Below are 26,050 nucleotides of genomic sequence, written 5' to 3'. Positions count from 1 at the left end.
TTGCCTGCCGATCCGGAGTTTCGTTCGGGCGCGGGTTCAATTCCCGTTTGGGCTGATTACCTGGTTCGGTTTTTTCGAGGTTTTGCCAAACCGTAAGGCAAATGTCAGGTAATCTATGACGAATCCTCGGCCTCATCTCTCCAAATACCATCTCGCTATCATCAATCCCATCGACGCTAAATAACCTCGTAGTTGATACAGTGTCGTTAAATAACCAAGTTAAAAAAATAAGAAAAGAATTCTTCTTGCTGCCTTTTCTTTCATTTCTTATTCGCTTCCTTTCTTCTCTTGCCTATTCTTCCATTTTTCTCTTTTGTGCCTTATCAGAAGCAAGTGTGTGTCATTTCTCTGATGTTATTACAAATGGCTTCACTCAGCACTGGACGAGGACCAAAGAACACTTTTCCTTCAACGGGATATTTGTTTTTGGACGCTAAGGTTGCTTTTAGGACACCAAACTTCTTGGCAGCTTCATTTAAACCAAATCCACTGCGGACAGGTTCTGTAGCGTTTCGTAAAGCTTCCCCTGTATAATGCGCTTTACCTGGCTTAGGCATTATAATATAGTATCAGTCCTGTAAAAATCCCCATCATTTAACCGATAACATATATAGAATTGGAGCAAATTGGTCATTATTCTAACAAATAATTTATGAACGACCAATCACTGTAGTTTGCGGACATACACTTTATAGTGATTGACCACGGGGCATTTTTATGTCATATAAAAACTTTAACAAAATAATATTCTGTGGACGGAAACCTTATACCTTTTCTCACACTGTGAGTGTAAAAACGAGCACCAGAATTTATGTATTCTTTGCAGAATAAATAAATTATTGCGTGCATTATTCTTAGCAATTTCTCTAGTTACTTACACTTGCTTACGTCCAGTTGCATCTCCAATCGATTTCAGTCCTCTCAGACAACAGACATTAACTCAGTGGGATGAACAGCGACAACTAACCACAAATAAGGGTTGTTACTAGGGGTATATGCAGCAAAAAGTGAAATCACGATCGTAGTTTATTCACAATATACTTGAAAAAAGGAACTGGTCAATCACCGTATACTGGTCAATAACTACCTAGTTTACCCTAGTGTTAAAAGTTGTGTAATCAAGATGTATAAGGAAAAAGAATTTGCCAGGCCGCAGTCTCTCAAAGGTTGAGAACCACTGATTTAAAGAATTTATTTAATTATAGATAACAGTTATCTGCAAATACACATTATTTTAACAGGTTTTTATACAATAAGAATGTAAACATAGGAGCCAGACGACAAATTTCGAAAACGATTTTGCTTTAATTACACAACTAACCAGAAAACAAATACCGACTCATTTCTCAAATACTTGACTAATTTATTACTAGACTGTGGAAGGTAATGTAAATGCATAATTTTATTGAATGCACAAAAAGGAAGCAGATGGTGCGTTACTCCACAAGGTCGTCTGTGATTATGGTTGGCCTCCCACTGCGCTCCTCGTCATGCACAATTTGGCGTCCTGCTGAAAATTGTCTACACCAGCAACGCACGATCTGCTTGCTCATGACGTTAGGCCCATAGACCTGGCACAGCTGACGATAAATTTCAATCGGTGTTATGCCCTGTGCATTAAAAAACTTTATGACTGATCGCACTTCACATGCGGCGGGAGCTGGAATAGTAGCGTCCATCTTCAACCAATGCAACGAAGGTACTGAGAGCACTCGGGAAGTTCCGCTAGCGCATGCGCCATGCCAGGACATTACTCTATCACGTACACGCAGTCGCTTCGCGCAACATATGGTTTGCTAGCTGTGGGATGAGTGGGAAAGTTACTTTATGGATGCGCCTCGTATATGCGCCCTAGCATTTTTGGCATGTGACGCCATAAGCTTGTACAATAGAAGCAATCAGAATCAGTCTGTAGTAAGTACTCCCCGAGTTCGTCTGTTCACGTGTGAGGTTTCAATATACCCATATTGAATAAGTAAAACTAACATATACTGTGTGTAAGATAAATACATGGAAGGAGAGACTGTAGAAAGACAAGTACTGCACAGGCAGGCGCGGGAAATAGTGTTTAAGGTGTATAAATATTTTAAAAACGTTGACGAGTAGAATGTTGGCGGCCATCATGGTGCTGACTGCAACATTGCCAACGCGCAAGAAACAACTGCAAAAGCAAGTGATATGGCTTTGCGAACCGTATAAAAAATTATTGTTAGTGAAGGAAACAGGGCTTGTTTGGTGTCATGCTTACTGTAATCAAGGCTAAGTTCATTATTGTCTTTTGAGAATTTAAATTCTCTCCTGCGCTATTTGTATTACGCGCGCGTGAAATACGATGTGGCAACGTTGTACTCTGCCTTGCCCTCTATATCTGTCTTTCTCGACGCGAACGCTATAGCAGAAAATCACCTTCCCAGCGGCCGTCGTCTCTGTTACTCTGAGTGGACTAGCTCCTAATTCAAATAGCATGAAAAGTCAAAGGAATTTTAAAATGCTACATTTGTTCGGATCAAATTTCTGCACATTTAAAGAACAAAACCAAAATTTCTTCAACAATTTATTATCAAAATACATTGCACTCTTAAATCAACTGACTGAGCATATTGGGAATTAAATCAATGGCTTTCCCAAAACACTTCTACGTTGACTTCTAACTAGGCACATTTCCAACACGCACCAGCTGACTATGCTAAGATTCGCTGAGTAACCAGGTTTCTTCGAAACTCGTCTGTAGGGCATCTCCCTACGTGCGTAGCCAGCCAGCGATCGGGAAATGGTATGGTATGATAACAGAATGGCGACTGGATTGAATGATGTTGATACCTAACGTGCAGAAAAGGGAGAACCCCGAGAAAAAGCCCCACTAGACCTTGTCCACCAAAAATGTCAATACAACATCAATTTTTCAGCCCAAAATCCCAGGCCTAATGAATACTCGAATCCGCACTGCCTGCCGATAGACCACATAGTCACCGCAGAGGTATGATGTGACCCTTACATTACCTGGTCCTTTGAAGCGACTGTGTGGAGCAAATCCAGTGTGCCCTCCATAGAGGAAGTTGCGGTACGAGAGGAGAGCCTCGTATGGGTTCCTTACTAGCAGAATACCGCGGCCTCTAAACAGCTTCAATTCGGCTGTGCGCTGGGACAAACTCACAGGCACCAAGCCTTCCAGCGCGAACCCGTGCGTCTTCTGAACAACAGTACACCCACAGTCTGGAGGCACGGCCTCTCCATAGAAACCTGTGGCATGGGATAAATTAATAAATTCTTACTATGACTAAGACATTCATGGCATTCAACATGGTATAAAATTTGCACTACGTCCAGTGGCTGTGCGTCAATAAGAGCACAAGAGCACGTGAACACCTTGTTTCCATTAATGCACGACTAGTTTTATTATTTGATACCGTATTGACGTAGTGGGGATGTATAATATCAGAATCGAGTATTTTAAACTTCCCGCATCTTGCATAAACTTCTTATGTAAACTTGGCAACATCTGTTCACGTACAAGCCGTGCTCTTTTCGAGTTGGTTACAGGAATTTCACGCATGCGCGGGAGAAAATTGTCTTTCGCTGGCCGCTTATGACTCGTGAAGAGCACAAAGCGTTAAGTGAACATGATGAGTATCTATCCTACAGATGTCAGGTCCGTTGATGCCCATCGTTCACGTGCTATATCTCGAGGAGGAAATTTAATAGCCTGTAGATGTCAGCATCTGACTGTAGAAACATTTACTTACGTGGATGTGTGTACAGTGCTGCTACGAGAGTGTAGTTTGTGAATTACTATACTTCAGTGTCGGCATAATAGCATAGTTTGGCTTTCAAACACGTGCTGGCTGACTGTGGTGGTGGTATGAATTTAAGTATCTGTATGGCAGTGTATAATATTTAAGAATAATATTTACTGGCATGTAACCAATCTTTGTGAATGGGATTACAGTACTGGTATAGGCTATAGTGTATCAGTGTGTTGTGAATCAAAATATATTACTGAACACACGCGTTTGTAAATAACGAGACCGTGGTATATATTCATTTTTAACAAACGTAAACAATGAACTCTGTTCAAGTAATTTTGAACAGTAAAGAACGGGGTAAACTGGCTTACCAAGAAAAATTGGAAATAAAAAGACTGAGTTTCATTATTATTATTATTATTATTATTATTATTATTATTATTATTATTATTATTATTATTATTATTATTATTATTATATGTTGTTTTGAATTTATATACGGTTTTTTTTTTCGATAGTGAAACATTGGAATCATGACATTTCATATTATACTAAATGTACGATTTCAAATTCTCTTCGATTTTGGAACCACAAAATTGTGAACACACATAATATTTTATCACGAGCCGCCACTGATTACGTCATACATAGATGTAAGGAAATTGAAGCCTATTTGTTGGATCTATTACAAAGAGGACAGTAGAAAGACTTTATTGCAGGCCTGCAGAACCCGTAAGTAGGGGAAATATGACTTCAGCCTCACTCCACTTCTACTGGGATGATCGACTTCCGCGTAGAGTTGTTCACATTCTCTGCCGTGCAAACGTCCATCAGTGGCGGCATGTAATTTTCAAAAAGGATTATAATAAATTCATTGTATTTATAATGCGTTATCTCGTTTCAAGGTTTACAATTATGCTAGATTTCTTGTCGGTAGTTTTTTTTAGATTTCTTTCTACCTAACCTGCTTTAGATTTTCGAAAACTTTCCTCCTATCTTCACCTACGGAAACATACATTTATAGCATTTAAGTAATGAACCTTGAAAGTCACTGTTAATTTCAATTCAAAATGAACACAACGAGTGACGTCCTTAATTTAACGGTATATAAATAAATAATCAATATACAGTTCGTAATAATGAACTTCCCCGAAAGTTTGTGCATTCTATAATTCTTAATATGGGCTTTGTTGAATTGTGGTTTAATATTGAAATGACGAGTAGAAATAAATTGGATGGGACACAGTAAACAAGCAATTCTTTCACCTTCAACAACAAAATAATCATATTCCCATTTCGTTGGGAAGTAGTATTTCTTCACGGGTTTAGATTTTGCCATGTTCCAGTTCTCTTTAAACTGCACTACGCGTATTGTGTATTTATTTATATATATATATTTATTCACTTATTTATTTTTTATTTATTTATATTGGCTGGAGTGCGTTACAATGTTGAATGACAGCATTGATATCCTGTCATACAGCTATCGCTCACTTGCCAACGTACAATTTATTTATCGTCCTATTATTAGTAAAACCAGTTAAGACCAGTAATGCAAGTTTTGTAAAAACAGAAATTAAAACTTTATTAATGAACGAAAAATCATAATAAATTCTTCAAATAAAGTAATTGGTTTGTTGCCTACATGCAACTATTTCGGACTTATTTCATTTTAGTCGGGGACTTATTTTACACAAAAAGTAGACTTAATCGGCTTTACTAGTAATAGGACGATATATACATAGGTAGACCTTCTTACATTGTATGCACACATACATTTTAAAATTTATTTTACATGTCTTTTAACTTATTTATTTCCCTCATTCATTTTTCTCTTACTTTCTAAAGGCATGTTCCTAAGGATTTTATTATCTGTTCATTTGTAATTCTTGATAGCGTATTGTATACCTGCCGCCTCAAGAATGAATGTTGATGCAGCTGAGCGTAACTAAAACGTCATGACCGCACTAATAGAAAAGGTGGATGGGGTAAGAAGGGGTAAAAGACAGCCGCTTTGAGGAGCTACAGTTCTGTAGGTCTGCTTTATTGCATTGGTTGCCAAAGATGCGGGTCGCGACACCTTGGGGGGCCGTGTAAAGAGCTGAGGGGGAGCGCAAGACATTTCACAAAATGAGATAAAAACATCTTATTAATATAGGCTACATTTCGCATTTAGAAACATAAACAACGTTGAACATATAAATAAAAAATGTTCCAGTAGTTGTAAAGTAAATAATAATTACCATGCCTGTTTTCCAGCAAGTAGCTTTTCAAATCTGGACTCTGCATTCGATAAACACAGTCATATCACTTTCAAGTTTATTAAAATATCTCACGTTTGTTTCGATGACAATAATAGACGAGGAACTTATTTTGCATAAATACGAGGTTGCAAAACTATAAAAGTTTAACAGCTTCTTTTGCAAGATCGAAGTATTCTTGCATTTTCTTGATCCAAAACTGATTTATTCTACACGAAAATAAAAGTCCAGTTTCATCATTGCATCAGCAGGTACATATTTTAATGATTTTTTCTTCATACACACAGATTATATATAAACGAAATTGTCTAAGAACAGAATTCAGTATCCATGTGTGACTATTGTAATTGTTTTAAGTTTCTTCCGGAAAATACTCAAAAAGTTGTTTAAAATTCGTGGAAATTTAATTGTATATCCGCAAAAGCAAATTCAGTATCTGTCGAATCATACGTAACTAAATTTTCCATCCTTTCTTTAATACACTGGAATTAATTAAATTTATTTTCGTCAAGTGATGTCGACCAAAAACAGCAAGGAAGGTCAGCCTAAGAAATCAAAGAGAACTGAAAAATAGGTTTGCATATTCTGATTTCTCGCATTTTATTTTTTCGTTGGTTATTTAACGACGCTGTGTCAACTACTCGGTAATTTAGCGTCGATGGGATTGGTGATAGCGAGAGGAGTCCGAGGATTCGCCATAGATTACCTGACATTCGCCTTACCACAAACTATTTTTAAGGGAAAGGAATCGAAACTAAATAACCAAAGGGAATCAAAATATCTTATCGTTGTTCACATAAAGCATGCGATCTCAAAGAAACTATAATACAAAGCATGTGAATAGTATTTGGACAACTGTTAAAGCTATTGTAATATGACCAAAATTATACTTTTCTACCATCTAACGCTACAATATTTAGTCTGTTTTGTACAATATTTCCAAGTTTTAATTTCATATTTTGGTATTTTTAAGTCATAGAGATCCAAGTCCTATTAATATGTAATATATTGCATTCCACAAAGCAACAGTTTGAAACAACATAGGACAAAACATAAATCCATGGACACATACCAGTCCCCTACAAGATAATGTAGACTTTTCTGCAACGAAATGAACCTGATTCCGTTGGACATGTAATTAGAAATAACCGCAGGGAGACTAGAATAGCTGTTATTTTCACGGGCTATATACTTTCACCTTCAATAAATTCTTATTGCAGCCATTAAATGATTTTAAAAAATGTATACATTACAGAAAAACTTCAGCATTTGAACAAAAGAAATCAATTCCCAGAAAAGCATGACATTTTTTCATGGTTTTGTGAGATTGTTGGGGTTTTGCAGTGTTATAGCTGCAGAAATAGTCAACGTTTCGAACCTGCTTATCGGTTCCCACATCTAGAAATCATGGATAAATATATATTTATCCATGTAGAAATGTAATAATCCGTCCTTTTCTGGAGAACAATTCTTGGTCACGGATCTAGCAAATAGGTTACCCTTCGCTTACCTCTCCTGACGACGGAGCCGATATGTTCGAAACCTTGGCTATAACTGCATCCAGTGGCGGTTCCTCGGGGGAGAGAAGGGAGGAACGTCCTCCTCACATTTTCTTCTTTTGAAAGTAAATACCAAATAAAATATGTGCCTTGAAATTCGAGGAAGATTCGATAATTTTTAAGTTCACAGCTATAAGAAAAACTCGGTTGATCGAGTTTTAAACGACGCGCGCTCATGTGCTGTAGAAAACTGTGAGAAAGATGCGAGATTGTCTGTGTAGAGGAAAGGCACTCCATTCCTCCTCTACTGCAGTTAACACACATAGAGCTCTATATAGAGCTCTAAACACACATAGACAACAGCGCACTAGCGGCCAGAGAAAGAAGCAGAGTTTTAAAGCAAGTAAATGAACGGAGAGGGAGGAGATCCTCCTTTGAATCAGTTATGGGCGGGAAATAGAAACCGACTGGTAGTGCAGCAAGCTCGCTACCGCTGCCATCTAACGATGTTGCATTCAACCGGACTATAACACATCTAGAAGGAGACACAACAAGAACAGTTTTAACGCAACGCTATGAAAGACACCATGCAAACTTTATTTTAATTATAAATAAAAAATATTATTCATTGCACTTTATATAGGCTACTATTCATGGTTTGAAACTTTCGTGGATATTTGAAAGTTAAAGTAGGGTTTATGTAAAACAAAGAGGAAGTAGTTTTACGTAGTTGGCCCCTGAAATTCACTTCTATTCATTGTTTACTAGACAGGGCAACAGCCAAGTTGTCAGTTTTGCACAAATATATTTGAAACTGAAAGCAGGTACTCCAGGCTACATCATTTTTAACATAAAAAATTAATCGGCCACCGGCAGCTTTGAACAATAATGATAGTATGACTTTACAAGAACTGACATTCTTCAAAAGTATGTGATACTGAACTTGTAAAATGTACATGTGGCAACAGAGACCACATGGGTGGGTGCAGTGTTCTCGCTTTCCTCAGATTATTTCTCATTCCCATTTCCATTTCCGTAAAACTGTTCCGGTTACGAGTGAGTAGCTAGTCTCTTCCAACATGTGTGATGCTGTAGTGTCCTCGAAAAATGCTACGAGGTTGTGAATTTCCTTGTAATTGTTAATTTGTGCAATTATTCAACAATGAATGGAAGTGATATCATAATATATTTTGGACAATTTAGGAAACTCAGTTTACAAGAACAGATTATTGCTATACAGAAGGGAAGGCCAACCCCAACACTACCTGGTCTTACATGTATGCATGTAGGCTAATTTGTAGCATGTTTCATTCAAGAAGGTGTCATTTCGTGCTGTTAATTTCTTTCCTCCTCTTAAGAAATATGCAGGAGCCGCCACTGACTGCATCTATCACGAAGCAAAAATCTAAAAATTTCGTACCTAGTTAACATCGTGGAAGTCTTACATCATACTTAATATTGCACTTTCATTTATTTCGCAATATATATTAATAACGTTCCGAGGCGAAATACGTCTCCTGTTTTTCGATGGGAAAGAAAGTGGTCGTTACATACTTCTGCTGAAAACACGCGATTCTAAATCCAGACGAAGGAAACGGTGTTTTGGCTTTGGAACCCTGACTGCCTGGCGCTAGCACATATTTTTGGGACTCCTGTGCAGTTGGTACTCTCGATCGATTGGCCCATTAATGACCTTGACCTCTGTTTTTATCTCACGCTGACCTTATTCCGAGTTCAAAATCGGATGACTCATGCATTTGACATTTATTTTATAAATGGTAACACTAACACGTAAGTTACTACATATTTCAGAACGTACGTTCATTTAACAGTATTACATCGTTTGCAGGTTTTATTCGGCGCTAGGAAGAGACGATGCTGCAGTCAGATACTTATCACCAGAGACTTGGGTGTTCGAGCTGTGAAATTTACTTTAAGATTTCTGGACGTCGGTATGTGTGGTAGGTTTTCTCTAAGCACATAAGTTTATGCTGTAATTTTTATTCCGCCATCGCTCCAGCATAACTTTATAATACTTTGAATAACAATAATTAGCCTTTCTAAATTTAAAAAGCTAATGCTCGCTAAATAAAATTATTATTATATAGGCCTACACCACAATAATGGAATGGTGATTTTTAAATTCTTCTTAAATTTTAGGTGAACTACTTGAAAATATATGCAATCCATTTAGCTCTTGAATAGGCAGTATAAAGTTTCGAGACGTTTTATAATTCAAAATTTCAAACAAATTCATGTAGGTCTATAATCATATTGTTTTTTTTTTTTTTGTGTTGCACAAATGAAACTGAGCAAGAGCTGAATGAATTAGTGGATGGGTAAATGAATGCTGTTCAGGACCAAGCATTCCATGGAGGTCCCATATGAATGAGTTCCAATGCACACATACCGCAAAGCGGGCTCTTTCTGCCCCTTTGGTTTAAGCAGACCTGCAGAACTGTAGCTCCTCAGAGCGACTTCTTTCCTCCCCTTTCTTATCTCACCCACCTTTTCTACCTGTGCGGTCATGGGGTTCTAGTTACGCTCGGCTGCATCAACATTCATTCTCGCGGCGGAAGTCGATCATCCCCAATAGAAGTGGAGTGAGGCTGACATCATATTTCCCCTACTTGCGAGTTCTGCAGGCCTGTGTATAAGTATGAACGTGAAAGTGGAGTAGAATAAAATGGAATAGAATACCTTCATCAGTTTGTTTCTGTAAGACAGATCTGTTACAATTATATTTCCTCAGGTCGCCTTACTTTACAATTTTATTGTCTACCAAAATTATTTTAAACAGTTGTATAATATTACGTAGACTTCGAATTCCGTACAACAAATATTTTCAGGAAAGACCTTGACAGCCTAGCTAATAGCCCAGGGCTGGGGGAAAGCCTCTCTGTGAGCGCGCTCACGCCCACAGAGAAACCAACTGCGGACAGGTGAATTGGAACGATGAACAATGCAGAGGTTCAGTGACGTGCTATTCATGAGTGTAAGACGTGCTTTGCCTACATATTTCTGTTTGCAACAATGTAAATGTAGTTTGCACATTGCACGCTACTGATCGATTTTTATGTCCACGATGAACACAATTGCGGGAGTAGAAGGAAACCGCTCAAGCTAATGCATAAATCCCCCAGGCCTGCACTAGCCACTAGCCTATACAGAGGGGACAGCAGAAACGAGTGGAGGAAATCGGGATGCGACATAACCACTCGGAGGGACAGTAGTTTGTTTGGCTTTTACGTGGGCTGGATCCGGGACGAGTCCGTACACTTAGACACTATTTGGCCCATTGTGATCATTGTCCAAGTCCGAGTGGTGGCCTGGGTGGCATTCGTGAATTCGACGCTGACATGTGGGCCATTCTGCCTCAGCCCCTAACAGAGTCAGGTCCCTTCCGCATGCGAGTACCCTGATGAGCCCCAAGCACTTCCTATATCAGCATCGGAAATTCGTACTACCCCCAAAGACTTCACCCCAGCCAATTTTTACTGATGCGGATGATAGATGAAATGAGGGGAAGTGGTGAGTGTTGGTGGAATGATAGAGGGAAACGCGAGTATCCGGAGAAAACCCCTCTACGTCTGCATTTTCCACCACAAATTACATTGCGCAAATTCCATCACGACCTCGCCGGATATCGAACCCGGGTCGCCTGGATGGAAGGCCAGCAAGCTATCACTGTAACCACAGACGCGGCACGGACAGTAGCAGTTTTCTATGCCAACTCGTACGTCTCTCGGCTACACACATCTTAGGCTCCGTAGCTGTTCCTCTATGCCAGGGCTGGGCATCAAGAGCGAATTCTACTCTCTCACGGGGAGCCATATGACTTCTTTTCAACCCCTTTCTTCCCCGCCGAACACCGCGCAGCGTTGATGTTGTGACGGATGAATATTAAGTGTCCCCGTTTAGAGTCTGGATCCTCTCCCGGTGCCCAGCCCTATTCTATGCTATGACATTTTTGCAAAACTACTACAAAAAACTCACTTTAATAATATAGTAGAACGTCGATTATCCCAACTAACTGGGGCCAGCTGTAGTTCGGATAACCGAACCTTGAACTAAAAAAAAAACATAAAAATTTAAGATGTCTGTAAGAAAATGTCATTGAAATGCATACAAAGTACAGTAGGCCTACTTAAAAGAAAGGACACATTACCTTATTGCGTAAAGTAGGCCTAATCGCTGATTTTTCGTTGTTGAATGTAGACCTTCGTTTTCTAGCGTCGAAATCTCTAATTAGTCTATCTTGAGTAGAGAAAGTTGAGTTGGACAGCATTTACGTTGTCGTTAATTATAAAATACTTTCTCGATTTCGTTTTATATCAGAGATAGGTGAATATCCTGTTTTACATTTTTGCAGAGAATATTCTATTTCCCCTTATGCTAGTCGGTTTAAAATGTCTAATTTTTATCTATCGTTAACACATTACGATTTCGTTTAATAGAAGATGCCATGCCTCGTACTTGACGTATACAGCACGCTCTACAAAGCAGAAGTTTGGCATGGAATACAATTTACTGTTGGGGGGCACTATGGCGCAGCATTGCATTGTTATGACCTATTGCGCTAACTCTCAAGCTAGACGCATTTCCAAACCCAAACTGGCTGACTACACTACACTAAGGTTCGCTGCGTAGGTACCTAAGTTTCGAGCAGGCAACCCTTCCCGTCCCTAGGTCAGCCCCCTCCGCGTGTCGCTAGCCGGCGATAGGGGAATGTTATGGAATGATGACGAAATGGAGAAATGGTGACGGAATGATGTAGATGTCTAATATGGGGAAAAACGGGAGAATCCCAAGTAAAAACCCAACTGCGGCCTTGTTCGCCACAAGTGTCACTATGGATTTTTCAATGAAAATTCTCAGATCTGTCCAGGACTCGAACCCGAACCGCCTGCGATTCAGTACTCCGACCTAATATAATATCTATTGTGCTTACGTCGGCCTAGGTGGCGCAGTCGGTACAGTGCTGGCCTTCTGTGCCCGAGGTTGCGGGTTCGATCCCGGCCTAGGTCGATGACATTTACAAGTGTGCTTAAATGCGACAGGCTCATGTCAGTAGATTTATTGGCATGTAAAATTACTCCTGCGGGACAAACTTCCGGCACACCGGCGACGCTGATACAGTATAACATCGTCAGTTGCGAGCTTCGTTAAATAAAACATAATTTTAAATTTACATTTTATTGTGCTTACCGTCCAGCTAGCGCATTCCCAACCCATACCAACTGGCTATACACTGCTCCGTCGATATAGGAGAAAGTCAGTTTTCACCTACTTATGTTAGATATAATACACGGAGTAAGTCCCCTGCAATCGGCAAGCATCATATTTATATAGAATGGTCTTGGTAGAGCATGAAAGTCGAGAAATATTATGGACAGAAAAATATCGTTCATACGGGAATGGGTATTTCAGAGTTGTTAATTCATTAGAAAACGTGAATCTGATACAATGCTAATACAAATTAATTTTATTTCATAGAATAGGCCTATATCTATATATAAAATAAATAAATAAATAAATAAATAAATAAATAAATACCTTAAACTTAAACTCTGTAGCAATATCCTTCACATTTGCGCCGTTTTCTAGGCATAGAATAATATTACTTTGTCAAAAATACAGAGACGTGAACGTTTTGTGACATAAGGCCTAACAGTTCTTGGATTCTCGTCACAACAATCATGTTGTATTGTTTTCTGCTTTCTTTAGATTCAAAAGTATTCTATTAATTCGGCGGAGCAGTGTACTAAGGTTCGCTGAGTAACCAGCGCAGTAACCAGGTTTTGAGGAGGCAAACCCACTCGTCCCTAGACAAACTCTTTATTTGCGTCTCTAGCCGACGTTTGGAGAATGCTGTGGGATGAAAATGGAATGGGAGTCGGATTGATGCCGAACGTGGGGCAATGGGAAGACTCTGAGAAAAGACCCAACTGCGACCCTGTTCACCGCAAATGTTAGGCCTACTATGGATTTATTTTCGATGAAAGATCGCAGGCCTGACTACGACTCGAATCTAGACCACCTGCGTGAAAGACTGAAGGTATATCCATTTATAACACGTAGATGAAGGGTTCAGAGCCATAGTGGGCCAAGCGCCATTTATTAAAAACGGAGAAAGCAAGGATTAAAGTTAAGTGAATGCCATAGTTTAATGAAGATTGACATATCATTTAGTTTTAATGTGTATACTTTATATTACTTCCCGCGGCGTGGCGTCGTGGTCTAAGGCATCATACCTGGGACTCGCGTTACGGAATGCGCGCTGGTTCGAGTCCTCATGGAGGAAGAAATTTTCTCATGAAATTTCGGCCAGTGTATGGGACCGGTGCCCATCCACCATCGTGATGCACTTGGGGAGCTACGATAGGTAGCGAAATCCGACTACGCAAACCAGCTATAACGGCTGGGGGGCTCATCGTGCTAACCACAGGATACCTCCCGTCCACCTCTGCTTCGGCATGTGGCCGTGAGGCCAGCAGCCGGCTGGTCGGTCTTGGCTCCTCGTAGGCTGTAGCGCCACGGATTATTATTATTATTATTATTATTATTATTATTATTATTATTATTATTACTTTATATTACTTGCTATATGTTTCCAATGAATTATGGTAATAACTTCATTTTAACCCTTGTTTTCTACGGTTTTAGTAAATGGCGCTTGGCCCATTATGGTTCTGAACCCTTCAAATGATAGCATGGTAACAGCACAACCACGAGGGCGACAAGGTGAGGTGATTGTGAAGAAGATGTGGAATATTTAAAAAGAAAATCAGAAATGCCTCGTGGAAACTTGCTGGATCATATATTGTGCTGTTGACCTGGGTCTTGGTATTAAAATACCAAATTTCTAGATGGGTGTTAGAATAATATTCACTGACAGTGAAAATTATATTTTTAAATCCCTTCTTTAATTAACTCTTTTATCAACTGTGTGGATATCTTACGTCGGTGAAAATGGTGGTAGCAAAATTTTATTTGTCGGGGTGAGCCCGAGGATTTGCCATTGCACTATCTGAAATATAAGTTAAAGTTGGAGAAAAGCTCGAAAATATCCCAATTACGTAACTGCGATTCGAACCCACGCCCAAGCGCAGCTGCGGAAAAAGAAAAATATAATTTAAAATAAGTTGAAGTTTTCTTCATATGTGCTATGCTTTAATTGATTTTGTGACCTTTCACACTCACAAAATTACCACGGGCGCTGACGCAGCAACCTTCCCCCGTGAGTTCACATCGATTTCAGCAAGTTGCATGCTGTTCATGATGCACGTAACTCTGATCTGCCATGTAAAGTACAGCCTGTGAGATCACGTTCTACAGGTAATTTTAATCAAATAATAACGTCATCCATCGCTTAAATATGATTATCTAATTACTCGATGTAAAATTCACAAACTTCCCCGAAACATTGGATGAAATATTGATTTTAAAACACGCTACCGCCTAAGCTTCGCCGGTGGCCACAACTGTAGTTAATGAATTGAATTTAATTTCAGGAGGGGGCACTATGACCCAGCACTGTGACATTTCAAGATCTATTGCGCTAACCCTCAAGTTAGGCGCATTACCAAACCCACACCGGCTGACTACACTAAAGTGCGTTGCGTACCAAGGTTTCGAGCGGGCAATCCCACTCGTCCCTAGCCCAGCCCCATCCGTGTGGTTGTCAGCTGACGTTCGAGAAATGCTATGGAATGATAACGGAATGGAGAAATGTTGACGGAATGACGTAAAAGCCTAATAGAGGGAAACGGGAGAAACCCGACAAAAACTCAACTGCGACCTTGCCCGCCACAAGTATTACTATGGATTTTTAAATGAAAATCCCAGGCCTGACCGGAACTCGGATCCAGACTGCCTGCGGTGACCACTGGTCTGACCACTCAGCCACCGCATGGGGTTGAATTGTAATTATATTGACCACACGTAATGTTAGTCATACCGCATGTCGGTCTGTGAAGTAGAAAAGTCGAAAGTTATGCATATGATAACGTATGTTAGGGATATACAATTCCTGAGAGAAAAGGGAGAAAAACAAATGTCAACTATTTCCTGCTATTTCTTCCTAATTTATCAAATCACTATAGTAATATCTGAAGACCATCAGTTGAGATACCATGAGACTAACACAAAAGAAGGCAAACAACCTCAGCCGCAATGAATACAAGACAAATCTCGAATTTCTGTCGAAAATATAACCAGAGTTGCTGGATAGGGGAGAGTCGGGTAGTATCGGATATCGGGTAGTATCGGACAGTGCGTTTCTTTCATCTACCACCATATGGTAGTACCTGAATGACATGGTTACGTTTCTCTATGCGACATCACAGAAACGTAACCATGTCAATCGGGTACTATCATCGTGTGGTAGATGAAAGAAACTCACTGTCCCATATTACCCGATGTCCGATACTACCCGACTCTCCCCTATATAGCCGGTATGCTATCAGTAGATTCGCAGCAGAAGAGTAAATGAATGAGCAGTAAAGGAATAATTTCGTTGCAACGCAGAGATAGGGGCAGATGCTTTACATCAGCGTAATAACTAAAGTCCGAAAGTTTAGCCCCTATTCTAGCCCGGAATATACTTGTTTACTGCTGCGTGATACACAAGATACGTACAGTCAACTCATAAAAACACTCTTGCACAGTAGGACTTCAAGCTCGAGGCAACCCCGTCAGTCTGATATGATTTTATTGGGCGTACTATATTTATGAAATATGCTTGCTTTAGATGCACCATTTTTAACTTTCTCCTTGATTAGTAAATGTCCTTCAATGGTACAATTCTTTCTCAGCTGATAATATCCGATAACATTAAAACCTCTTAAGTAAGTACAATAGCTACGCTTACCAGTCTCTCAGTCAGTATTATTATAGTAATACCTCTTTTACTGACGTATCTGTTCGGCAGACCTATTATCAGTATGGAATGGAATTTAACTGAGGGGACACGGATGGCGACCTTTTGAGATCTATTGTGCTAACCCTCGATATGGAATGAGTTGCGTGGCACAGTTCCCCTACGCGCACCATCCTTAACCACATGACTCCCTTAACGACCGGTCCCTACAACCGACGAAATCCATATACCATTCCTGCTTCGGCAGCTTCCCCCAAGGCTCCCCTGTCGGTCCGAGGCGAAACTCCTCCCCCGAGTAGGTCCGCCTCGGGTGCTCGTTGCAGAAGTCATCCAACGTCGCTTAACTACATTCCTCGGAGGCCGGTCGAGAGAGCCAGCAGCTTCTGAAAAACCAGAAACGGGATGATGAGGAAAGGATGATGGGAGAGGAAAGGAAGTGGCGAAGATGAGTGGAGTTCCAATCGCCTGATAAAGTTACCTGATATTCATCCATAGGAGTGAGGGAAAAACCTCACCCAGGCAACTCGTCCTGGCCGGGAATCAACCCGGGACCGCTGGGTTCGGAGTTAGGCTAGCTAATCCCTCAGCCAAAATGGTGGACCCTATTATCAGTAAGTAAACGGGTAATGCGCCCAAGGTGTCAGATAGAATGAAGAGGATAAGAATACACAAAATCACCGGTATCATTTCTGTTCCACTATTTGTCAATCACTTTGACATTTAAGAACAGAATTTGAATTCTTGAAGTGACTAATAACTAAAGACCGTTTTTTAAATCCACGACATTGGAATTAGTAAAAGTGTGCATGGGTATAAAATACGTCACGTGTCCTTCAGTAGACATCCTGCTCACAAACACAAGTAACGCGCACTACAGGATAACTCAACAAGATTCCCTACTCCTAAACAAGTACAGTATGTACTTCAGTTTAGCAATGTTTACGAAGTTAAATTTTACAGGAAAGATTATTTTAATATAGGTTTAAACATTTCATTCAGGGCAGTACCTGTGTTACAGTTGTACCAGTGTCTTAAGTGAAAATTTTACAGCACAGATTTTCGTAATATGGCCTAAAACATTGCATTGAGCAGTACCTATGAAGAAATAACATTTTAAATTAAATTTTTACATCAGAGATTAATGTAATTTAGGCTTAAACATACTAAGAGTAGTGTCTCTGATACAGTGACAATTGAAGTCAAATTTTGGGTCAAAGTTTGTTGTAATATAGGCTTAAACGTTTCATTAAAAGTAGTGCCTGTGAAACAGTAACATTTTAAGTTAAAATTTTACATAAAAGATTATTGTAATACAGGTTTAAACATGTTACCTGAGAGTAGTTCCTTTGATACAGAAACATTTTAAGTTAAAATTTTACATCAAAGTTTGTAATATAGGCTTAAATATTTCATTAAGAGTAATACCTGTAAAACAGTAACATTTTAAGTTAAAATTTACAACAAATATTATCTTAATATGGGCTTAAACATTGCATTAAGAACAGTACCTATGAACAGTAACATTTTAAGTTAAATATTTACATCAAAGATTATTGTAATATAGGCTTAAACCTGTCATGAGTAGTGCCTCTGATACAGTAACATTTTAAGTTAAAATTTTACATCAAATATTGTTGTAATATAGGCTTGAATATTTCATTGAGATTCATGCCTATGGAACAGTAACATTTTAAGTTAAAAGTTTACAGCAAAGGCTATATTTGTTCTTTTGCAATATACAGCACAGCCTCGTCCTTGATGCGGGAATAGTCTGTTTCAATCGTACAGCACCATGCGCCACTACTCTTCGTCAATTCATTTGGCTCATTGCACAAACTCCATACTCACTTAACTTCAAAGAGTAGTGGATAAGATTCCGGTCTCAACTAATAACCAAGTTTCCACGAAACGCTTTCGGACTTCCTCTATAGTTCCAGATTGAACATTATCTTCGTTGAAATCAATTAAGTCCTTCAAATCCAAACATAGGCTTCGAAAATTCTAATTAAATGTGCAATTTTTACGTTGGTTTAGAGAATAATTTCAAGCGGAATAAACATTCATCCGAATGATCTACTGTCGAATTAACCAAACTACATAACTTAATAATAATAATAATAATAATAATAATAATAATAATAATAATAATAATAATAATAATAATAATAAACGATCTCTAGTATTGCAAAAGTTATGAATAACTCTAGCTTATATATATATATATATATATATATATATATATATATATATATATATATATATATATCGCAGCAATGGTTACAATCTTACATATGTCCTCGACATAACAGCTTACCTTTGCTTATAATTCTTCGATCGATGTAGATGCTGCCAGTAAACACGCCGGAAGCTGTCTCCAGAAGATAGCGCACCCAAGTATTGCCGCTGCCAGGAAAGGAGACGAGAGAAGTCATAGGCAATGACTTCTGTCTGGCGAAGTGGATGCGATATCGACCACATTCCTCGGAGTAAGGCCATGGGGCGAAAGTCTTTCTGCTTCTATCGACTTCTATACCCGTAGAAATCCCTGTGCGGATCACAAGCTATATGAACTTCACGAAAAAGCGGATGGAAATGGAAATCGTCGCAATGTGCAACTCTAGTAGTGTTGCTATAAAAAAGGTAAAAGGTAAAGGTATCCTCGTAACATGCCATGAAGGCACTTGGGGGGCATGGAGGTAGAGCCCCATGCTTTCCATGACCTCGGCACTAGAATGAGGTGGTGTAGTCGGCACCACGCTCTGACCACCTTTTACCCCCGGGAAGGACCCGGTACTCAATTTTATAGGAGGCTGAGTGAACCTCGGGGCCGTTCTGAAAGTTTGGCAATAAGAAAAAATCCTGTCACCACATGGGATCGAACCCCGGACCTTCCAGTCCGTAGCCAGCTGCTCTACCAATAACTCTGAAGAATCACAAGTTTGCAGTCACACCCACCATATTGCACACTTACAACAGAATTGATGTTTTGCAGGTGATGGACTATTATAGTCCTTGTCATTTGATTGTTGATAGTGACGAAGGAATAAGTGTAATTACGCGGCGAAAATGTTCTGCTATGAGTTATATACTATTTGTCAATGCACCTCGACAAAAGTGACACCTATCTGCTTGACAATTACAACATATGTAATTAATGCACAGAAGATTCAAAAGCAATAACAGAAAATTTAATAAATTACGTTGCGTTATAATTCTGTGGTGTTTGGGTAAAGGGGTATAAGTCATTTTTTTGTCCAGGTGGAATTTTGTTCCCCAAATGAACACAGAAGTTAAATTATACAAGTGGGTGTGCAAAAATCAAAGAATACAAGCAGTTGATGTGTTTTATTTGTGTAGAAAATTATTTGCAATAAGGATTCTAAGTTTAATTTTCATTTATCTCCGAACTCATTTTTATGACTTATCTCCCTTTACCCAAACACCACAGAATTTATCCATGTCCGAATTAATTATCGAAAACCTGCTATACTCATCATTACGGCCGGTTTAATTATTTAAAATCTTTATTTCATTAATATCTACTAAGGTAATATAATAGTGAGACTTTTAAAGCAGGTTCATTTAGCACAAGAAAGTAAGCATAATCATTTATCAATAATCTATTTTCAGCTTAGAAATTTTATAAATTGCAATAAAAGACAGATATAATGAGACTGGAAGGAGCATACTTTAATTCCGCATTATAACTTATCCGCTGTCAAGCGTGGTAGCTGGTGACCCAGCAGCGGAATCCACTCCCCTCCCGACGGGAGAGGGGTTCTACACCTCAGACTGTTGAGGAGACAGGAGGGGTGGTTTACACCTCAGACCGTTTGAGGGGGGGAATGTGGGGGGGGGCTGTTGGGGTGGAATGGTATACAGACTTGGAGGGATGGCGGGACTGGTCGTTAGGGTGTTAACGGTTAGGTCAGTTCGGCGTGGGTGCATTCGGTGGACTTGCAACTCATCCCAGGAACGCACAATAGACCTCAGGTCGCGGTGTACAGGGATGTTCCCCTCCAGGCCTCACAGAGAGAGAAAAAAATAACTTATCCGCGGTATGTCATAAAGAGTAGAGTTGTCAGGTTTTTGTCAGAAATAAAGGAAGGTTTTCCACGACATCTCCTAACAAAAAAGAATTAGAATCTGTCACTGATTAATGGTGTCACTTGTTGCCAAATGCACATTGTTTGCATATGCAAAGTAGAGTAAGATGAATCAATACTATATTCTAATAATTCACAATACTTTATTATTAGGTAAAAATGAATGGAACATTGATTTTTTTAATTACTAGTACTTACAAGACAATTACCGTTTCTCATATTTCTCTTCTGATTTGGCAGCTCTCAAGAATTTAACATCCTGATTGGCAAATTGGTAGAACTCCTTACATGATAACCCTAACAATACCAACGGAGGGGTACTTTGTGCCCACCTTCTCCAAAATTTATATTTTAAATTTGTAATTGATATATTTAAAATATGAAACTAGTATTTATTGTCAGTTATGAATCCTTCTACCTTATTGTGTTATTGTTTAATCGTTTTCACTGATAGTTTTACTAAAATACAAAAATATTTCAAGGTGAACAAAAAATATCCACCTCTTGTTCAAGAAAATTTTCGAAAATATACAAAGATATTTCAATTTTTCTGTTTTATTATAATAGGCCTACATACTATTTGGCGATTACAAATATTAAGAAATTGTCCAAAATTAAACATTTTTATAGTAAAAGTGTGGTCTGTTCTATATTTGAGGATAGGTGTGAAAAAAGTGATGCGTAACATTTTACAGATTGTCATGTTAAAGTATTTGTTCGAAAATATACAATGACATTTCAATTTTTCTCCTTTATTATAATACATACTATTTGCTGATTACAAATGTTAAAAAAAATGTTCGAAATTAGTGATCATAAAATACCCCCACCGTTGGTACTACATATTATTCAAAATACCTTGGATTGCTAGGGTTAAAGAAAAATTTTGTGAAAATAAGTTCTGCTTTTATTAGTTTTGGTTGGCACTTACTCCTAACATCTATCCATTTAATCTTCATAATTGAAAAAAAAAAACTCTTTCTACATACGCATTTGAACCTGGAATTCTTAGTAAAAATCCTATTATTCTATTTATATTAGCAACACTTTTCTTTGAAACTTTGTAAAAAATATATATAGCCACTTTTCAATATTACTATTTTGATAATTAATCAATACACTCTAATAAAACACTCCTACTATCACAAAATTTCTCCTACAGTTCATCACGGTTCACAGCTTCTTGCAAGTTCAACACATCAACAGCCTTTTCAAAGGTAGAATATTCCATTTCTTCACTCTACTTAACTTCGAATATGGATTATTTTCTGTGAAGTTACAACGTTTTTCAAGGTAACACAAAACATTAGTATAAAATCGTTTGGTTGAGGCAGAGATTTCAAAAGTTGCCTAGTAGCATTTCTAAAATAGTTATCATATTGATTTTTTGCTCAATTTTGTTCTTTAAGGATATCATGCATTTAAAGGACTCAAACACACTCAATTGACTTTTTTCTAGAGCTTCGGTGGCCATATCAAGCTGCTCTCCCACAGAAATAAGTCGAAAGCACTTAAAATAAGACAAAGCGATCTATGTGAAATAAATGTAACTACAATTTCCGGCGAAAAACAAAATTAAACCCTGATATATTAGGTATGTGATAAAAACGCAAGAAATCGTCTTACGGGGAAAAGGAAAACGTAATATGTAAAATGAAAAGAGAAAACGTAAAGCTTACAGAAAAAAAGTAAGACCTGACAACCCTACATAAAATGGCATGTCGCACCGCTAGAATAATACTGTCGTAACTTCCAAAAATTTAATTTTGAGTTACAGGCAGTTTTGTAAGCTTTATTTAATCCTCTATCAATCAGTGGAACTGTCGTATCCCTAAGTTAAAGTGCAAAGTCAGCATAGCTCATACCGATATTTACTGGAATTCGCTACATTGGCAACATTGGTGGTGACACTAAATATATACAATATCCTGATATATGCTACCAGATAAAACATTCTTGAATTTTACTTGTTTTATGAGATCATGATAGGGCTAAGTGAAAAATGTTCTGAAGTCCAAATATGATACGGCAGTAAATGGAAGGAAATTCTTAAATTAAAACATTTAGATGAAATCTGGAAGGATTCGTTAAAAAATGTTGATGAAAATATTCCAAATTTTAAAAAAGTGATAGTTCATTATATGTAGACCTATCAATGTTACAAATGCAAATGTTAAAAGATTCTTCTCTCGCATAAACTCACTGTGGACTGATGAGAAAAACAAGTTACATATAAAGACAGTAAACCAGTGCTTATTGTGAAATCACTTTTCAGTGAGATTGTGTTGCATTTCATGACTTAATGTTTGACAACAAACAATTGTTACAAGAAAATCATTCTTCAGAAAAGTTTTTTTTATGAATGACTCTGATTTATAACAGAACTAGTGGCTTGTGCAGCAAATGCTGCAAACTAAGTTCATTAGACGTTCAAATAAACATTTTTCAGATTTATTTTCAATGAAGAATACCAGACATTCTGAAAGTTATTTGCTTCCATAATAATGAAACATACTCCCTCTGAATGTTTTTTTTATGCCAAATACTTTTTCTTGAGCCTATACACCTTGAGTTTTTTTTTTTTTAGTTTGAACGCGAAAACGCAAGTAACAATGTCAGGACGATCAGTCGGTTTTTCATGTGAGAGTAAAGCAATAGCTATTTCAGGTCATTGCGGATTGTAGGTGAAAATTTAAAAAAAAATCAGGTTTGCTATGCTTTCGAACAATAGACATAGCATCTTGATATAGCCGCTGCATGTTTCGTAAACTACCTTGAAATGTAGAGGGTAAAATCATTTTATCCTGCTAAGAGATCTTGCTGAAATGATCGGGAGACTACAAAATCTTGTAGGCCTCGTATTTGGTCTTTCCTTAGGAACTCTAATTTTTGAGCTCTCTCGAGCCAATACTGAAGAGAATTACGCATATAAATATCTACACCACACCACCATTAAACATACGAAAAAGACCCAACCCCACTTGATTAATAACTATAAAAATATTTGATTTTTAATAACAATATTATTATCTTACGTAAGTTTTACAGTTTTCAGTAACATATACTATATATCATATATAGCCGCCACTCAGCAAATTATAGAAATGAAGATCTAATTTACGATATTCTCTAAATCTACTTATATAACCCCAAAACATTTCACTTTCATATCATCAATATAGCATTAATATGTATAATTAATAAAAAATAGTCACAGCATCGCATTAACTATAATAATATTTCATTTCTAATGGTAATAATGTCATCAAACTACTTCAAGTTTTGCAATTTTTAATATCCAATACACAGCTGTACTCAGAAAATTACACACCACAAAATCAGACCTGTAAATTATTTTTAGTAAGTCTTGAAGTTTTTAATAACCAATTTAATTTGTGCTCTAAATATGTTAGCATTCTTGCAGATCATGGCCTTCGTGTAATATTGTTTACTTTAGTATGTGTTTTGTTTTATTCTGAAATGCAATTAGTGACGACAGATGGATTTTATAAAATAGGAAAATTATGTTGAAAAATTAACATTTCACTGAAAACTACTATTTTTCTGAAAAACTTTGGGTCCCAAGCTTCAAAATGAAGGGTCATTTATTAAAATCCGTTCAGCCGTTTTCCCGTAATTTCCATTACCAGTTCAAATTATATATATATATATAGATATTCTCAGGTGAACTCATTCTGTAATTTTATGTAATTAATTTTCAATAATAGTATTTAATTTGATTTAATTTTCTTGTATTCATTTCTGAAGGACATGGATAAGCGCGATGGAAAATATACATAAAAGCTCAATTTTAAATTAGTACTGAGCGTGCCGTATTTTTTCTGATCTTTTTGGGGACCTTACATATAGTTGGAACGGGAGGATGGGAAAAAAATTAAGCATTACTCTACAGAGTGTAAGGGTATATTGCAAATATTTTTAGAACCGAGGATAATACACTGAACCACATTATGCCAAAAATTTCTCAATCTTCAAACTTAATTTGATACATGAAAAATACCATGTTTTTAGATTCATTAATACTTGCAGGGTAAAGAGATCCTGTATCCCGGTGTCTTTGGTGCACAGCAACGAAAATTCGTCTATTCGACTGTTCAGAAATCTTTGACGACATAGCTCCCTTGCCATGTTTGCAGATTATTTTGCTACTCCGATTAAATTAATATTAGCTAATTCAACATTAGGGACTCTTTACATTATGTAAAATGTTGACAACTGAGTTTCCTGCAAGGTTAACAACCCTTAATTGACAGATGCAGAATGTTTATACTGAAGTGTGATCGAAAGACGTGCGTGTAGTCTAAACTGACAGGCGTTTCATAGTACGATCATTCATAAAACTTTAGACAGTAAAATACGTGACACATGTATGGGAAGACTATTAGCGATGAGGATAAAGTAAATGAGGCGTTGTTTTATATACATTTCTGTTAAACAATTATCCAAATATTTGCACTTATACCCCTTACACTGTAGAGATGAACAAAACTAACTGCCGCTCTCGCTCCCTGTTTTCGTTGCATTTGTCTTTCGAGTTTCGTCTCGTCATTCTCGTGCGCTTCGAGTCTCGCTAATCATTCTCGAAATAGCATTTGATCGGCGTGGAAAGATTTCGTAATTTTGAATAACATAGATCATTGAAATAAATAACATTATAAATATTTAAATGAGACAAAATACAAAACAGAACAATATCTTAGTTAGGCCTATCAAAATGTTCTGGTTCTATTATATGATATTATCTATGATTATTTAAATAGAAAAAAAATCTCAAATTAATTTGCATTTCTAAGAAACATAAAACATAACATTAATAACTTTATACTTGAAATGGTACACTTGATCTTCAACATATGAAAAGAAAATTCCTAGCCTTTTAATAAGGGCCTAGTAATTAAATAAAGACTGGGGAACGGATTATTATACACTGAAAGGTAGAGATGATGTTTCAAATAGGCTACTTGATTGTTTATACATATATAACAGTTGCCAAAGTAGATCAAAGTTCAGTCAGATATAAACAACTATGGGGATTCAAGGCTGCTTGACTTCGGGACTTCGAGAGTGATCACACTCGAGTTTCGGAATACTCACAACCAATCTTTACGTCAAGGACGTGAAGTAATACAACATTGTCGTGCGGGTTTTCGGCTTTGCGGGCGCTGTTAATCTCGCTTTCTAGATCGTTGTTCATCTGTAGCATATAGTTTGATTCCCACGACTGGTCTAAAGCGCTAAGCCTCGAACTACTGCCGGTTTCGAAAGCCAGCTACAACAGCTGGGGGGATCATCGTGCTAAAAACACGTTACCCCGCACTGGTTGGATGATCGTTCACTTCTGTGGAAATGTGTAGATGTGAGACCTGCAGTCGGGTGGTAGCCTTTGGCCCTCTATTGGCTGTCGTGATTATTGTTATTATTATTATTATTATTATTATTATTATTATTATTATTATTATAAAAATAACTTCCAATTATAAACTCTTACCCCTATGACAATACAAACTACACTATGTGCCGAAAACTGCATTATTAACAT

The 26,050-nt window shown here is 37.8% G+C and overlaps 1 protein-coding gene across 1 annotated transcript in view; it reads right to left on the bottom strand.

Moving 5' to 3' along the window:
• Window positions 1–26,050, bottom strand: part of LOC138707768 (sialate:O-sulfotransferase 1-like) — a 90,064-nt gene that overhangs the window by 5,764 nt on the left and 58,250 nt on the right. Inside the window, exons 4-5 of the mRNA XM_069837640.1 lie at window positions 18,699–18,929; window positions 3,001–3,240 (exon numbers count right to left, since the gene is read on the bottom strand). Of these exons, the coding sequence (XP_069693741.1) occupies window positions 3,001–3,240; window positions 18,699–18,929 (471 nt within the window). The remainder of the gene's footprint in view (window positions 1–3,000; window positions 3,241–18,698; window positions 18,930–26,050) is intronic.

This window comes from Periplaneta americana, chromosome 10, assembly GCF_040183065.1.
Source record: "Periplaneta americana isolate PAMFEO1 chromosome 10, P.americana_PAMFEO1_priV1, whole genome shotgun sequence".
Taxonomy (NCBI): Eukaryota; Metazoa; Arthropoda; class Insecta; order Blattodea; family Blattidae; genus Periplaneta; species Periplaneta americana.
The sequence above is the reverse complement of the archived record's forward strand: the minus strand, read 5'-3'. Positions and strand labels throughout refer to the sequence as shown.